The sequence below is a fragment of the Nicotiana tomentosiformis genome, chromosome 5 (genome assembly GCF_000390325.3).
Source record: "Nicotiana tomentosiformis chromosome 5, ASM39032v3, whole genome shotgun sequence".
NCBI classification, from domain to species: domain Eukaryota; kingdom Viridiplantae; phylum Streptophyta; class Magnoliopsida; order Solanales; family Solanaceae; genus Nicotiana; species Nicotiana tomentosiformis.
The window spans coordinates 39,484,159-39,502,680 of record NC_090816.1 but is presented as its reverse complement, the minus strand read 5'-3'; the positions used below and the strand labels follow the sequence as shown (position 1 = coordinate 39,502,680).

The window sequence follows — 18,522 nt, the reverse complement described above, 5'->3', positions numbered from 1 at the left end:
CTCAGCCTCTTGGGCCATAGAAACCTAGATACCATAGTGCAATCCCGTAATAAACCTCCGCACTCTCTCTGTATCTATGTGGAGTATCATAAGTGCATGGCGAGACAACTAAGAGAATCTCGCCTCATAGTCAGTCACAGACATTTGACACTGCTGGAGCCGCTCTAATTGACCTAGTAACTCTTGCCTCTGTGAGGGTGAGATAAATCTCTCCACAACGAGACGAGTGAACTGGTCCCAAGTCAAGGGAGGTGAACCTACTAGCCTGCCATAGAGATAAGACTGCCACCATCTACGGGCCTTTCCCTCTAGCTGAAATGTGGTGAAGTCCACTCCATTGGACTCTAATACTCCCATATTATGTAGTCTCTCCTTGCAACGATCAATGAAATCCTATGGGTCCTCTGGCCGCTCAGCACCAAAGACCGGAGGACGAAGCCTAGTCCATCTGTCCAGCCATTTCTGCTCCCCAACGGTAGCGGTCAGTCTGGTCTCTGGTCTAACTGTTGCAACCGGCTGAGCCTCGCCCGAAGGTAGTGTACCTGGGGTTTGATAAATAGTAACAGTGTGCCCTGGAGAATGAGTGGTAGGGGTCTATGCTCCCACTCCCGCCTGAGATATGGCCAGATCTGCCAGAAACAGCCCGGCCTGATTCATAGAATCCGTGAACCGTAGCATACGACCCATGACCTTTTGAAATCCCGGTACGATCATAAAATCCATTGGGGCAGTCTCAGCTACAGAAACCTCATCCTACTCCTCAATAACAGGATCCTCTATCGGATCCACTGGTGGTACAACGGGAGCAACTCTAGGATGCCCCGTCCTCTAGCAGGAGTTGTGGCCCTCCCCCGGCAACTGCCTCTCCCTCTAACAACGGGGGGAGCAGTCGTTGAGTATAGCTGTAGCGCGAGTTCTCACCATATGTGAGAGAATTAGAGAAAGATATTTAGCAGAACATCAAATATACGATAGGAGATGAAGAAAGAGAAGTTTCCTAACACCCTATAGCCTCTCAAAGATAAGTACGGACGTCTCCGCCCCGATCTGCAAGACTTTACTAGGCATGCTCATGACTCGTGAGACCTATGTGAATCTAAGGCTCTGATACCAAATTGTTATAATTCAATTCCTACTATAGGTCATGACGACGCCCAACGCCGTCGTTAGGCAAGCCAACCATGAACTAACAGCTTAACTATTCATTTTATTGCTTTTGAAATCATGGTTTTTATTAAGTAAAGGAAATTAAGCGTAGAAAACCATAGAGATATGAAGCATAAATAAAACATAAAATGAATGGTGACAATATTAGGCAAAACCATAAACATCTACTAGAAATTTCCAAAACTCGGTGTCACAAGTGCACGAGCAATCAAGTAGAATATACAAATCACTATAGCTATTGTCTGAAATGAAATAGACAAAAATGAAAACACAACGGGAAGGAGACTCTAGGTACTGAAGATCGGAGCATGGAGAACATTTGACCACTAAGTCTCTGGATAACAGGGATGCGCGCCCGAATGGCCACCAGATGTACCTGCCTCAGTACCTGCACAATTAGTGCAGAAGTGTAGGATGAGTACGTAAATCAACGCGTACCTAGTAAGTATCTAGTCTAACCTCAAAGAAGTAGTGACGAGGGGTCTACATCGACACTTACTAGTGGTTAATCAATAAAGTACATGAAATAAAAATAGACATGAAGCACAATAGAAATAATGGAATAAGAAAGATTGTAAGTAACATGATCCCTCAGCATATTGACAATATAAAATCTCCAAATATCATGTGCTATCTCCGATAGATAAGAACCATCAGGTAAACATCAAATCTGAAATCAAGAAGGAAATATCATGTATATTCTGACTCCGAACAATATTACGTGCGAATTATGTTGAGGCCGTACGGCCCGATCCCTAATAATCGTGTACACTGCCGAGAGTCGATCGGTGCGAACCATAGATGCATCTCAAATATATTGTTGTAGTCGTACGGCCCAATTCTTAATGTTATTTCATAGCACTACCGAGGCGTACGGCCCGATCCACATGAATAGAAAAACTCTTCGAACTACGGGTCTTACAATTACAACACAAGGATGAGCACATAAGGAAACCATGATTTCACCAACAATCAAGTATCCCACCAAAACTAAAGGTAATGAAGCTCAGACCAACATAATCCCTAATCAAATTTCAATTATAAATTTAGATAATTAAACTAACAATTTGAGTTCAAGTAGTACAAATATTGTATGGTAAAGTCCTAAGTCTACCCGGACATAAGCATGATTTTAGCTACGTATGAAATCTCGTCACCTTGTACGTACGTAGCACCTACAACAAATAGCACATAACAATTAAAGCACCTATGGGGATAATTCCCTCTTACAAGATTAGGCAAGAGACTTACCTCGCTTCCAAGTTCACTACTCGGATCTCCAACCTCACGAATTGCCTCAAATAGATGTCGAGCAATCCGAAACTAGCCAAAGGTCGTACGAACTAATCAATAAATGCCCAAAATTTTATAATTTAACTATTAGAGTAATTTTTCAGCCCAATTTGGAAAGTTCATAAGAGTCACCCACGGGCCCACATGCCCGAATTCTAAAAACTTTCAAAGATAAATGTTACCCACGACATTACGAACTCAAATATATAATTTATACTCAATTTGATAATCAATTTTGTGATCAAATCCCACTTTTACCAAACCCTAGGTTTTTCTACATAATCCCTTAGTTTCAACAATTTCTATGTTAAAATATACCATTAAACTATGTATTAAACTCACATTATAGTAATTTCCATAGCCCTACTCAACCACAACTATGAGAGCTCACCTCCAAGCATCTTGAAGATGTGTATATCAACAGATCCTTCAATGTCATGCAGCTAAAACATGATCCCCAATGTCTGACCATTACACAATTGTTGTAGCACTTAGTCGAGTTATCCATAGGCCCTATCTATAAGCACCCTCTACAACACATTCCTTTTCTTGGTGATACTAAAATATGTACTGTTATTCCTCTCAAGTAACTCAAATCGTCTGTGTCATCTCTGATCTTGATCCATCTACCTAAAGACAAACCGCACCTCTCAAAGCAACCAAAACTAGCACGACTTTTCATATCCATCATGATACCATATCTAAGTACCAGAATCTCATTATCTACCCCAAGTCACAAGTAGGATAGTCCTCAAGCTCTTAGAAACCCACTTACTCAATAATCAACCATGAAACCGAGTCTCCCCAAGCTAACCAGGTCACACAGGTTTCCACATCCAAAAGTCCTACCACAAATGTAGTTGTAATGCCCTATTATACTGAAGGAATTGATCATTTCTATTACCATACAAATCCAAGCCATAGCTATGATGATCTAACTTCTTTAGATAACCTTTGACCTGCCTTCAAGGCATCTCTTTCTTTCCAATACAATGTGGTTTATAAGCAAAACTCATAACAAGTGATCCCAACATGAAACTATGTCATCCCAAGATCCGTAAGCCACTTTATTCCTTTTTTGTGCATCCAAAGCACCTCAAACCTAAATGTCTGATCTGTAGAGTCCTTCAATGAATCTGAAATTATTCTTTTCACCTCCCCAACACTATATTGTAAAACCAATGATGATGTACAAATACTCCAAGTCTCAGGTACAATCCAATGCAAATCTCAATTCGTTAGCCACACAACAAAATCTGCAAATACATAAGTACCAAATCCTGGAACTTAAACCCACTAGAACCATTCTCGAGAGTCATATATTCTGCTCTAGACTCTGATGCTTAATCAATACGCTCCAAATGGCTTGTGCGTTAGCATATAAATACTCTAAGAAGCAACCTTATCCTTAGGCAATTGAGTAAATACTTTCTTTTTGCACACTATATCCACAAAGAATATCAAACTTGAGCCATTCCACCATCTTCATATATCAATAATGTATGGTACACTATGCATCCAGCAAATTCCTTACCCAAATCATCCTCGATGTCACCCTTATCAAATTATAGCTAAATCCACAATAGTATCCTAGTCCAAAAATCACAACAACATATGCCCATATACCCAATTGTCGATGGTGGACTCTCCCACTTGGCTTGAAGTCATAATAACATCATCTGATAATCCACAATAACTTTTCCTCCCTAGTATCATGATCTCGCATTTTTACTCAGTTGAATTTCTCATAAGCTCATATAGCACTAGTCATCACACATTCCAATCTATCAGCCCAACATATACTCATCCTTGTGACAATCATGCCAAATTCCTCAAGCGATCTGAACTCTCATTATAGTAAATACATTCCCCTGGGTGGAAGGAAAAACTCTTCATACAAACCTCATAAAAAGTCATACAGCCTCAAGTCTTCTCACAAAAGATAATCCACATGTTTAGTCTCAGATCGGCACCCTTCGATGACCTTACCATGGTTACAACCACTATATAATCAATTGGCCTTTCCAAGTCTATACTCGTCTACAAGGTATAAGAATCCATTTCATTCCACTAATAAACAACTGAAAGGTCCATCAATGCATCCACAACTCAAGACTGTATTAACCACCAAGATGATAATCAAGCATCCTTATTCCTTTTTGCATCTCAAGAAAATCCTTCTAGCCACTTCCAAACTATCTAAGCGTAGTACTTAATAACGTAATACTCATCATATAGCTATCTTGACACTCACAGAGCCATCAATCCCACCACTAGGGACACTACCAGTTATAAGAATCCAAAGCCACATACTCGCATAACTGAATTTGTCGAGCCAAAGCTACGATCTAAACCTGGTCTTAAGTCCTTTAGACTATCCTACCTTCACAACATAGAAATATCTTGCATCTCATCCACGACATCACAAGTTGTCGATGCACAACTGATATTAAATACTTAACATCGCATACAAATAAACTGAAAGAAACCAAAAATATATACTTCAAGCTTAAATAAGTTTGCACGATGAGGAAAGAAAGAAAGCGAAGTTTCCTAGATGCCTTCTAGCCTCTCGAAGATAAGTATGAACGTCATCATACTGACCCACAAGACTCTACCAGGAATTTGCTCATTACTCGTAAACTTATAAACCTAGAGCTTTGATACCAACTTGTCACGATCCAAATCCCACCTAGTCGTGATGGTACCTAAAACAACATGTTAGGTAAGGCAAACAACATATAACACAACTCTAACGAGGAATCATCAATAAATAATAAATATAATTGTGAAAATCAATACAACTATTCCAAGGACTGGTAGTACAAGTCATGAGCGATTAAGAATAGGAATACAACACTAACATGAAGAAGGATTCTATCATCTGTTTGAAATGTACATAAGTAGAATTATAAGTCCTAAACTACCATGAACAAAGTGGTAGCTTGCATCTGGAATGCTAGTATATCTTCAATGCTAGCCTTCATCATCCACAATAGCTCAACTCCAAAATCTGCATGCAAGATGCAGAAGTGTAGTATAAGTACCACCGATCCTATGTGCTCAGTAAATATTTTGACTAACCTCATTGAAGTAGTGACGAGGTATTTTAAGTCAAAAGATTCTCACTTTATATATAACCTGCAGCTCAATAGCATGTATAATAACAAAGAAATATCCAAGGAATGATCAAATAACATTGGATGTCAATAATAAGGTGCCCATATAAAAAATAAAGTAATAAACGTGCCTTTAAATAATCAGATAAAAGCATGTACGAATGCGCCAAATCCGCGTATCCACACAATTTGCATCAAATAGCCTTAATTCAAATACTTATACATGATCATTAAGGACTATGCATGATAAAGTCCATTTTCTCTTAATTTCCAAATAGCATTTATATGAATGCTTCTACATGAGTTCAACATGTCGTTGTATGATAATACTCACCCTTTTTATCAATATAATACTCTCCATGTGTCCAACAACTCACTAGCAAGTCCCATGTATATGTATAATGAATCAACTAGCATATGCAGAAGATGTGCATGAATAAAGCATGTAAAATGCATGAATATTCACAAAGCAATTGCTTGAACAGTCAAAGCTTTCACCTTTATGCTCAAAACTCATCACATCGGATCCCACATCATAATCATCACAACATGTGGGTATATTATCAAGAGAGAAACATGAGAGGGAGATCCTAGGGGGATAGATCCATATCCACAAGCTGCACGGCAGAAACCTCGTACACTAGACGACAGAAACCTCATGCTATAATAATATCAATAACACAATATCCTCACGGAAGAAACCGCGTGCCATAGTAATCACAATATTACAATAACTGCACGGCAAAACCCTCATGCCATAACATATCAATATCACAATACTGCATAATAAAAACCTCGTGCCATAATTATCTCGTTTGCACGGACAACTTATGTGCCAAATCTTGGTCCATATCAGGGGACCATATGCAGGGAAGTATGCATGTGAATAAGAGATGAACTATATGCATGATATATGCATGTATGTAATGCATGACTATAGCTTCTACATGTGATATATCCTCCAAATAATCATTATGTTCAATATAAATAAGGGAACTCAAATAGTCATACAACAGTTTGAGGCATATCACAAGATTAACATGTGTGAATATGTGTTCATAATACAATGTATGACTACAACAAATCAAGTAGATAATCAATCTTAAGAATGGCTCATCATGCCCAAAATAAGGTATAATTAACCTAAACATTATCTCTACCATAGTTTATCGTGCCTACGTAGTCATTTGATCGAGTAAGACATTAAAGTAAAATACACAATCAAACAAGGCATAAAATAGTCTAGAATCTACCCCCGAGCATGAATAAACATGATACAACATATACATTCATCACTTTGTATACACATCACTCCTACATGTAGAAAATAATATTATTTATTAGTAAGAATTCCCTCAACTAAAGTTAAGCAAGGCATTTACCTTATCCGACTAGTCATCAACCCTAAATTATGTCTAAACCTTGTTCTTGACCTCGAATCACGTATTTCTAAGCCAAAAATTCCAAGAAAGTCAAACAATGATATAACGAGCAATCCCAATCAATAAAGCCTTGATTTTTGAAGAATTTTCAAAAAGACAACAAAAGCCAACCCGGGCTAATCCAAAACTAAATACCAAATCTCGATGACCCATAACCTGTCGTGTCAAAATATGTGATTAGATTTGAAATCCAAGTCCAAATCGGTACTCCAATCCTCAAAATTCACTCTCTTAAGTTGTAGACAAAAGTCCAAATTTCACTTTGAAATTCCTATTTTTAATGTAGAAATCTACGGGGATCAAGATATATGATCAAATCTAGGTAGAAATCACTTGCCCTCAAAGTATCAATGAAATTCCTCCCAAAATTCTTCTCCTCTCGTGCTTCCCAAGTCAAAATAGTGAAATGTGACTTTTTCTCAAAAATCAGGACTAAAACTGCATCTGACCGAAAATCCTTAATCGCGACCGCCAAGTCAGATGATCGTGATGCATAAACTAGCATTGCCTCCAACCCTCTTCTATGCCATCGCGGGCACGCCTTAGCGATCGCGAAGGCCAACTGGCCTCTCCTCTATACGAACGTGATCGACCCTACATGAACGCGAAAGCCAAGCTTGCCTATCCAGACTTCCTCTTACGCGATCGTGGTCTCTTACACATGATTGCGATGCACAACACACCCCTGGCCCAGCTCCTCTTCGTGAGCGCAGTGCCCACTAAGGGATCGTAATGCGTCACTTCCAGCTCCACTCCGCAATCGCCACCCCTCTTTCACGATTGCATAACAAAATTTTGTTGCCCCACCTTCCTTCTCCGCGATAGCGAGATACCTCATTGCGATTGCGATGCCCTGCAACACATCAGTAAACCAACAACCCCAAAATGACCTGAAATGATCCGAAATCATACCGAAACTCACCCGAGACATCAACCACAATCACTATCAATACCAATACCACCGTAATTTTAACACGGAATTCGATCACGACCCGATCGGCTAGGCCATCTCATTACAGACATCAACCACAATCACAATTTAAATTACAATTTCCAGCACAATCACCACCATGTGTGCGGCATCATGTTCGATCACGATCCGATCGGCTAGGCCGTCTCACTACAATGTCTTGTGGATTGACATCATCCTTTTCTATCAATCAATCTCATCCCAATTAAAGGGGAATAATTTTATCACATCAATCTCATCCCAAATAAGGGGAATAATTTTATAAAATCAATCTCATCCCAAATAAGGGGAATAATTCACAAAAATAACATAGGTACAAATGTATTTACCTCATCATCTTTCACATTATATGAATCTCTACTAGTATTTTCAACTAATAACATCAACAATATTCCCTTGGCTCTTTTGGTCATTCACAAGATTCTTTATTCAAGGCACAGTGGCCGTATTTGACATTCCACACTTTTATTTCTTCCCTCTCAGGTATCATCATCATAAATATCAACATATATAATATTCCGAAAATCACAACTTTAAGCTCATTAGAAATGAACAACTTAAGCACAATAGATTTCTTTCCAATAAATGGAGTAAAATAATTGGCAATTGATGCGCAAGTTAAAATCATCAACAAGTAATACACCATTTATTCTTGAAATATTTTTTCCCAAAATGGGAAATATACAATTTCCACTCACGAATATGTAAGAACGCAAAACACATTGAAAATACTCACAAAGCATAGCATTTGTTAAAACAGCCACAAATGGGCATAACTTGAGTACATAAGCTTTTAGACAATTCTATTTTCGAAGTCGATTTGGAATAGTTGAATCAAGGCTCATTTCATAACATTTCTCACATCATTTCATTTCATTAGCACCATTGACCACACGTATAAACTTTCACTCTTGGTACATTGGCCACACTTTATATACCCAATTCACTTATTTCACTTCCAACCATCTTTATAAATTATCAACAATAAGACATTTCCAATCAAGATCTTAGATACACATATGAGCAATTAAGAGCCTTAAGCATATTGAGATTTTCTCATACAATTTGGCATCATAGCCTTCATTTGAAACATGACTCAAAGACACAATATTTTAATACACATATCATTCTTGAACACATTCCCAAAGGATAACATAATGTGATAGGAACAATCGTAACACGTTTTGAATACATAATTCTCGACACGTTGCTTATTCGGGACAATCAAATTTATTGGGAACATCTCTGAACATAGAATAAGGAACTTGAGACAACTATACTTGAAGCTTACGGGAACATCATGGAATTCAATTCTAAGAGAGTAGTTTAGCCAACTTACCTCCCTTTGAGCTCTCTTTAAATTACTACAACATTCCGGAAATTCTAGCAATCCCAATCTATTTTGAGACATAACAAAATTGAACACATATTAGGAAGATATTCATGGTTTCAGCTCATTTGAGAATTTTATCAAATACTAGGTGTGCAAATTTGGATACAAGGTTCTTCTACAATATTTCCTTCATTCCACAACCCAATCTTTACTTATTTTAGCTCAACAATCTTCCCACAAACCTTATTGGTACAAGCATGTATAATTAATACTCTTACACCCAAGAATCATACTCCTAATCAAACATCTTCTACCCAAATCCGAAATTCAAAACTAGGGTATGAAACCTTACCTCGTAGATGAAGAACTTGAGAGATTTCTTGTTGGATTTCAAGGCTTGAGCAAGATTTGATGAACAAGATACTTGAGCTTCTTCCTCTCTCTAGAACACTCTCACTTCTCTCTAAAAATATCAGGTTTTAGCTCAAAAATGACTTAACCCCTCTCTCTACCCGGTCTTGGGGGTATTAAATGAGCTCTTACGTGCGCGGCCGCACACCTGGGCAAGTGGCCGCGCACCTAAGGCAGAAACTCTCAAATATGTGCAGCCGCGCATCTGGGCGCGCATATGACACAGGTCCAGTAAAATGGCCATAACTTTCTGTAGAAATATTCAAATGATGAACGGTTTGATGTGTTGGAAACTAGACTCAAAGGGCTTTAATTTGATAGATATATAACCACCTAAGTCATTATATTTAGGGATTTCTATGCATTTGAAGTTGGGTTTTGTGCCAATTGAAACATCCTTTCCACTTAATGTATCCAACTTATTCCACACAAGTTCTTGCTATTCACAAAACTCCATAGTATGTTCCAACACACCTTAAACATACATTATCAATTCAAATTTATGAGGATCTATCCCATAGGTCTCCTTTAATACTCAAACACGTTATTCCCAAATACCGTTGGCGCACTTTAAAATCTTAAATCATTAGAAATTTTTTTTTACGGGGCCTTACACAAAGTATCATCATAACAGAACATACGCCAAATATAATTAAAGTAGGCCAAGTTTACCAAGACAGGCAAACAATTGTCAGTACAATGAAGCACTATTCTGTCATGAATAAGTTTCAGTTTAGGGTGAAAAGGTCTAGTGCAAGAAGGTAGGAACATTTTATTTGTCAAATTCATATTGTGGATAAGTTATAGTTTTTTTGTATATAAATTATTTAAGATAAGTTTTTATGCATAAACAGCCTCGTATTTTATAGCTACAATTTTCATAACATTTTTTGAATTGTTTTTATTCTGTAGCTAGTGTCTCGTATGTGTTGGTGACAATTATACGTGTCACTTCAAGTCCACTAGCATAAATGAATCAGCATTGTTCAAGGTTCGAAAATTCAATAGCTTGCACACATGCTCTTTGATGGACAACATATACATACAACGTAAACCAACTGCCATGGTAGTTGGCAGCATGGCGATGCCAAAATATGCGGATCCTAAGACAATATACACACAAAAGACATACAAATTAACATGTTGTCGAATCATGGTGTGAACTTAACATACATGCAAGCTTGGAGAGCAAAGGAAAAGGCTTTGGAATTTTTGAGAGGTCATCCTGCTGATTTCTACAACCGCTTGTCGAGTTATTTATATATTCTGAAGAAGACTTATCCAGGGTCGGTAGTGAAATTACAGAAGACTGAAGATGATTGTTTCTTGTATGCATTTGTTGCATTTAGTACGTCCATCAAGGGTTGAGAGCATTGTAGGCCAGTTGTAGTAGTTGATGGCACCTTCTTGAAGTCGGCATATAGGGGAATCATGCTAACAACTAGCACAATAAATGCAACAGGTAATGTAGATTAATTGTAAAAATATTGTTATAAAGTTGTTTTTGAGACTGTATTTTTTATATTCTCAAGTTTTATTACAGATATTAAATTTCTTTTTGCCATATGTGTGATAGGTAGCATAATACCAATAGCATACGCCGTTGTTGATTAAGAAAATGATGCATCATGAAGGTGGTTTTTTGGGCAATTCAAACATGCATATGGTGAAAAACCAAATATATGTGTTGTTTCGGACCGGAATGAGAGTAGCTTGAAGGCAACATCTATTGTTTATACTGGCATGCCACATTATGCTTGCATGTGGCATATTTGGACAAATGTAAGGTGAAAGTTCAAGAAGGGTCATCTAAAGTTAAGCGAATTATACTTTGCCACGGCACGATCATACACGCTTGATGAATTTAATGAAAGAATGTCAAATATTGAAGAGATCGACACACGTGTTAAAGCATACATATACGATATTAGCTATCACAGATGGTCTCGGGTATATGCTACAGTGAACAAAACATGGACGACGACATCAGACATTGCAGAGTCATTGAATGCGGTAACCAAAGATGTAAGAGAGCTGCCCGTAGTAGAACTATTATAGTACATGAGGACTCTTCTTGAATGTTGGACTAATGAAAAGTTATTGAATGCAAAGGGTATGTTCACATACCTTGGAAAAAATACAACAAAGAGTTGGAGGACAACAGTACATTATCACAGAAGATGAGAGTAAGCTATAGCCAATAACATCAGATCATTGATTCCATCAAACTAAATATATACTATTAATTGTAGAAAAGTTGTTGTATAATTGTAGTTATTTTGTTTTGTATCTGTTGCTGACAACTTGTTGTGTGTTTGTAATGAAATTGTAGGTGAGGGCTTTAACATATTATATCCATATTGTGATAGATGGTGTGAATCGCTTCATTGTTTGCCTTCAAAACAAAAAATGTAGTTGTGGACAATTCCAGCTTAATGAACTTCTTTGTGCACATGCTTTGGCGGCTTTGAGGCACAAGAACGAGTCTTATGAAAACTATTGTTCTCCTTATTACACGAGGGAGAGCCTTATGTAGACTTATGAAATACCAGTAGACTCGCTGCTTGATGAAAGCAAATGGAATGTGCCATAGCATATAGCTGAAGAAGTTGTAAAGCCACCTACCGGGAAAAGGCAGCCAGGGAGACCTCAAAAATAAAGATACAAACCATATGATGAAGTAAATGCAAATAAGTATAAGGTTTCATGTGGCAACTGCGGAGTAGAAGGGCATAACAAAAGATCTTGTAGGAATGCTCCCAAAAGAAAATAAAAATTGATACATTTTAAAGTTTTTTTTTTCTTAGTACTGTTGATGATAATTTGTCCTTTAAGACATGAAGTTGTATTTTTTCTGTTCTAGAGAATTATTGTTGTGGTGTAAATGTGTTGCTAATTTGAATAAATATTGTCTCATAGAATGAATGCTTGCTAAACAGATTTCAACTCTTAATTCAATTGGTTTGTAGTTGTTTTGTTCAAATACTAGGTTTATTTATTACTTTCAGCCTTTCCTAACAACACTGCTAAATTGAATATATTATGTATTTTTGTATATTCATTGTAGAAATAATTGTAGTTATGTTGTAAATAAATTATATAGTACCAATATCGAGATCAAGTACTAACAACTTTCAACCAAAGAAAAAGCCACAAATGTTTTATATTCTATGTAGTAGAATTCAGGACAAAATAACAACACAAAAGGTAAAACAATTGTAGCACAAATCTGCTACAAATAAATTGCATCTGACTCCTTCTTAATAAACAATTTGTCAACAACTTTACTACAATCCAGCTGCATCTAAACACTTTAACTATAATTTTTCTACTAAAAATGGCAACTAATTCTTCTTTTTCCGGACTTGTGTTCTCTCGTTCACAGCTGGTGCCCCTTTTCTTCTTGCTAATCTTCCTGTCACCTCACTTTCACTAATTGCACCAAGCTCTTGCTTTTTTCTAGCATAATCCCAAAGGAGCGCTCCATAACGTCGACGGTGTTGATCAATATCAGAAGGGTCTTCCTTTGAAATCTATAGCTCTCCAATGCTGACATATTCTGCAAATGCCGCCACGTATATACCACAGTCACTGCAAAAAATAACAGGGGACAAGTTTTAGCATTCAATGTAAAATACAATTAGTTAAATAGATAGAAGGAAAGCAGCACATACAGTGATCCTTCTTTTTGCTGGGGTATCTCACCGACCAACCACTGAATGTCAATAGGGTCAGTAACACATTTTTCAATGTATGCCTTTGTGTTCTTGTAGTTGATATCTGGACGCTTGCCATAGAAGCCGGTGCATGACAAGTAGATGGAGATCATAATAGTAAACTTGTCGACAACAGATTCAACAAATTTGTGATTTCGTGAAGAGACCATAGTATCATAAACATATAGAACCCTATTGGTGATGTCAAACACAGCCAACAACCAATGAAATTTCTCCACTATATTTATTGGCATAATCACAAAATCAACTTTGTCCCATACAACATTTGCAAGTAATCGATATCCCAATATGTATTCTGCCACGACGTCCTGGGTTTGACAACAACAAGCTTCTTATCGGCAGGAGCATTAATGTACATCTCATAAATTTGTTCAATTCTAGTCTTGAACATACAGTCAGTGGCTGTAAACCGTGTTTTATTTGCATGACCATACTTTCCTCTCTTCCTCAAATAGTATAAAATAACATCAATGTGCTGCAAAAAATATATATTTGATTATTTCTCAATATTTCATACAATTTTCAAAAAAAAATCTACATATTTATAAAATAACAGAATACTATAGTTAATCATTAAATTCTGCCAGGGTATGTGTGTACTGTGTTGTTGAGTACTTGTCCGGGATGTGTCAAAGTATAAAACCAGTCCTTTTTATCAACTTTCTCCACTCCAATATCAAACCACGGGTTAAGCTGGTTATCTTTTAAAGTATAAGGCGCCTTCCTCTTATTTAGAGACATAGCAAGTACAATTATTATTTAGTTTCAGTTTGAAATCCACAAATTGTATGCACTCTATAATATGAAAAAATTGTATAATCTAACCTCTTTGAAACCGTGTCGGTATCTAAATATAACCACTTATTGAATTCTTCCAACAAGTCAGGATCAACATCGTCTCCAATAACCCAGTAAATGGATGCTTGATATTGAAAATTGTAGGAGGTCCAACAGAAGTACTTCCCCAGAACTGAAATAAGGGAGAAAGGGGGATCCGGCATACTTTCCAGGAACCCTTGTTCTTCCCTGATGCACAGGGGTTGTTTCATATTCATTTACCTCTCCGAACTTAACAATCTGTGAGAAGTTTTCTGGAAGCTCAAAATCATCAAGTATTATTTCCCCTTTTCCATATCTGGAGTCATTGTCCGAATCACCTATATTGATGTAGTCGGCTGGTTCACTTACAATATTTAAAACAAAAGAACAACATTGTATGTTGGTTGCATTAGTTCTTTTGGGAAGATGAAACTTATATGAAAGCTGTTGTTTTTTTCCTACAATTATATTGTAACATATAATACCAGTAAAATCTTCATTGCAGTCGTCTCCTTTTTGTATATCATTTGCTTGTTGAATGGGAGATTGCAAAGGCACAATCTCTTTCTCCTCATTTAAATGCTCTCTTTCTATGCCATGTTTTGCATCCTATTTTGGAGAGTCCACATGCATTGTTTCCTTCTCTATTACAACAAATGTGTACAACTTAATAAAATTGTAGATCATTTATAATAAACATAAACTACACTGTAGATAAATTTTAGTTTAATTATAGTTAATTTATTTTGGATAGTCCACATGCATTGTTTCCTTCTCTGTTACAATAAATGTGTTCAATTTAATAAAATTGTATATCATTTGTAATAAACAGAAACTACACTGTAGATAAATTGTAGTTTAATTGTAGTTAATTTGTTTAAATACTGTCCTATAGCTCTGATGTAATATGTATTGTGCAATATGGAGATAAAATGTACTAAATCATACCTGCAGTTTCTTCTTCCAATGCCCCTTGAAATTGGGAAGATAAGTCAACACCTACAGGAACATTCTCCTCATTTTGAATATCAGACATGTACCCTATATCTAAGAGAATAATTGAAAATATAATGTAGATTATTTGTTTGTAGTTGTTGGTAATTTAGGCTATATGTAGATATATTATAGATATAATATAAATATAATATAGATTAGTTGTCATCAAATTGTGTTATAATTGTTAAAAAAACTTATTTTACTGCTGCTGGCCAACATTGGTTTAGCACTACTGCCCGGATTCTGTTGTTTGTTCTTTTCTTTGTAATACTCATCATTTTTCGTAGAACTACCAGTAAACTGCATTGGAAATTTGTTAGGCTATGTACTTTATGAATACTATTATAAACATAAATATGATAAAAATTGTTGTCCAAAATGAATATATTTGAATGAAACCTTAGCATCAATTGCATGTAACACGGACTTGATGGATCATTGAGTAGCAATCGAATGTTACCTAGTTCTTCAAAAACCTAAAGAATAAAAAATTTGTTATAATGTATCTGACAATTAGAGGCTTACATATATATATATATATATATATATATATATATATATAAAGAAGACTAAAAATCAAGAATTAGGTATACCTCTTTCTTGAAGGTTCCAAGGTCTGAACCGACCTATGTATTAAAATAGAAAGAGTTTAAAAAATAATTTGCATAACATAAATTAAAGAAATCAGTTAGGATTATCTTAATAGGTTACCTTATCAACATCTTTTCTTAATTTTTTTAATTATTTTATGATATCTTTCTTGTCATATATTCCCATTGCCTGCTTATGTCTAGATGGAGATGGAGATGGAGCATCTGTCGGATGCTCGGCCTTTGTTTCAGCCTCTTCAAGGGTGTATTCAACTTTGTCTGGCAAATTCATTCTTGAAAGCTCTTCTGGGGCTTCAAGCATGTTGGTGAACTGAGAGAGAAAAAATGTGAGGGACCTAGTCATAATATGTATAAAATGTGTAGATAATTTGTATTAAATTGTCTATCCAAAAGTGAAAAATATTTACCTTGATCTATGATGGTTTGATCATTCTATTTTCCAATGCAGATATCTATATCTTGTCCTTACTAGTTGTCCAGTTAAGTATGCGGGGGATCGAATTACCAACCCTTGTAGCTATATCAGTGTTGACTGTAGAGAAACACTCATACAACCATATTTGCATAGCGAGTGCAAAACCTCGAATGAGATAAAAATGCACAGCATGGTTGAGCTTGTGCCTAACGGACTGAAGCAATTGTGTATAAGCTTCGATACCCCATGCGAAATTCGCATACTGCCCCGAGTCCACCAAGTAGAACCTAAAATGGTCTATCAAACTATTATCTTTCTCTGAAGGACATAGGAAGAATTCTATCAGATAGAGAATACACAGCTTGACTACATCCTTATCATTCACCCAACTACGGCTGGTTACAATTTATTTCAAGTATGACTTCTCATCTTTTTCCTTGTTCGAAAAATAGCTCCTCATTATTTTACTGTCATACGTAGTTGTGTAACCAAAGTCCGTTACTTCTGTGAAACATCTAAGGCCAGTGGTAAGGCAAACTCCCTCAACCCAAAGTTCAGCCTCTCACCCTTTATCTCTACTGTAAAAAAAATCAAATCCGGATGCGTTCAATTCATACTTCATGAGAAGGTGAATTGCATGATTTTGGATACATATTTTGGGCAGGGAAAGAAAATACCCAAAACATGTCTTCTTAAACAACTTTAACCCATTTTCAGACAATAACACATTAATTTGGCCAGGAACAGCAGGGTCGGATAATGTCTGAAACCTAGTGATGCCATAATCAATATCATGTGGTGCAAAACATGTTCGATTCTGCACCAAATGAAACAGTAAGTTAAAAAAAAAATTGTTTGAAGACCAAAAAATAAAATAAATACAATTCTACTACAAAATAGCTACAATCAGAAAGACATAAATACCTTGAATACAAGTAAGTTACAAAATTAGTAAACATATATAACAACTGACTACATTGAAGCTACAAATTATGTTTAGAGCAAGAAATTAGAAAGTAACAACAAGACATAACATATACAATTTATTTACAGAAAATGGAGCTAACATCTACAAATAGATCAACTAATAACCAATAAAACTAACTAAATAAGATAGTACATCCCCTAACAACATGATTTCGAATAATAGGCTATAAATGTTCGATTCTACACCAAAAAAAATAGTAAGTTAATAAAACTTGTATGAAGACAAAAAAATAAAATAAATACAATTCTACTACAATTTAGCTACAATCAGAAAGACATAAATACCTTACATACAAGTAAGTTACAAAATTAGTAAATATATATAACAACTGACTACATTGAATCTACAAATTATGTTTAGAGCAAGAAATTAGAAAGTAACAAAATGAAACTAACATCTACAAAATAGAGCAAATAATAACCAACTAAATCATGTAGTACATTCTCTAACAAAATATTTTCGAATAATATATAAGAAATCTATAATTTCGAGAAAAATGTAGAAAAGTTGATAACCAACAATAAATATACACAATGTAGACAAAATTTCTACAAATACAAAAAAATAAAAAATATGTATAGTCATGAAACTGAGAACAAGTTTTGTAACTTTAAAAAAAAATCAAAATTGTAACTACTAAAATTTTACCTTCTCCAATGACTTTTGAGGTATAGTTTTAGGTAATTTTTGAACCTTCTTCTTTTTTGAAGGTTTGATAGTAGGAGAAACTTTGATTTTTTTTGCAGGTTTCAGGATGACTTCTTCTTCGACGAAATCATCATCACGAGCAATTTCTTTGCCCTTCCGCTTTACTGATTTAGCAGATGTCGTAGCTTCACCATCATCCTGTCATGCTTGAGTTTTGTTCGAGTTTCTGACCTAACTTCACGAGGGGAAAGCTTGGATTTCGTCTCTGCTTTTGCATGAGCCGATTTCACTACTTTTTTGGGTGAATAATGTGACAAAACACCCAAATCAAAAGTAGGAATATCGCTAACATTAGCTTTTTCTGGGCTATTCTTCGGAACTTCTTTCTTCTTCGTTGTAAGGGAAGGAAAAATTTAAGCTGCTACTATTTTCGTAGGATTTAGAGAGAGAATTAAGAAAGATTGAGAGAGATTATAAAAGATTTTTGAAGAAAAAAGGGAAGGGAGCGTTAATGGAGGGAGAAAGTACATATTCGTGGGGGTATGGAAAGAGAAACGTGGGTGAGAGTGAGAT

At 36.0% G+C, this 18,522-nt stretch overlaps 1 protein-coding gene and 1 long non-coding RNA gene across 5 annotated transcripts; one reads left to right on the top strand and one right to left on the bottom strand.

The window, feature by feature from the left end:
• Nucleotides 1-11,610: 11,610 nt before the first annotated feature.
• Nucleotides 11,611-12,271, top strand: LOC138892204 (uncharacterized). The gene is made up of 2 exons (XM_070175909.1): nt 11,611-11,760; nt 12,068-12,271. The coding sequence occupies exons 1-2, from the start codon at nt 11,611-11,613 to the stop codon at nt 12,269-12,271; spliced, it is 354 nt and encodes a 117-aa protein (XP_070032010.1).
• Nucleotides 12,272-12,892: 621 nt separating this feature from the next.
• LOC138891499 (uncharacterized) lies at nt 12,893-18,403 on the bottom strand. 4 transcript variants are annotated; one of them, XR_011407769.1, is made up of 9 exons: nt 17,950-18,403; nt 16,306-17,130; nt 15,999-16,208; nt 15,881-15,913; nt 15,240-15,763; nt 14,777-14,935; nt 14,298-14,655; nt 13,410-13,947; nt 12,893-13,326 (listed from the first exon to the last, which is right to left on the bottom strand). It is a non-coding gene; the product is annotated as an uncharacterized lncRNA (long non-coding RNA). The 4 variants fall into 4 exon arrangements; XR_011407768.1 differs by having other exon boundaries at nt 14,298-14,935; nt 15,240-15,290; nt 15,687-15,763; XR_011407767.1 differs by having other exon boundaries at nt 14,298-14,935.
• Between the last annotated feature and the right edge of the window lie 119 nt (nt 18,404-18,522).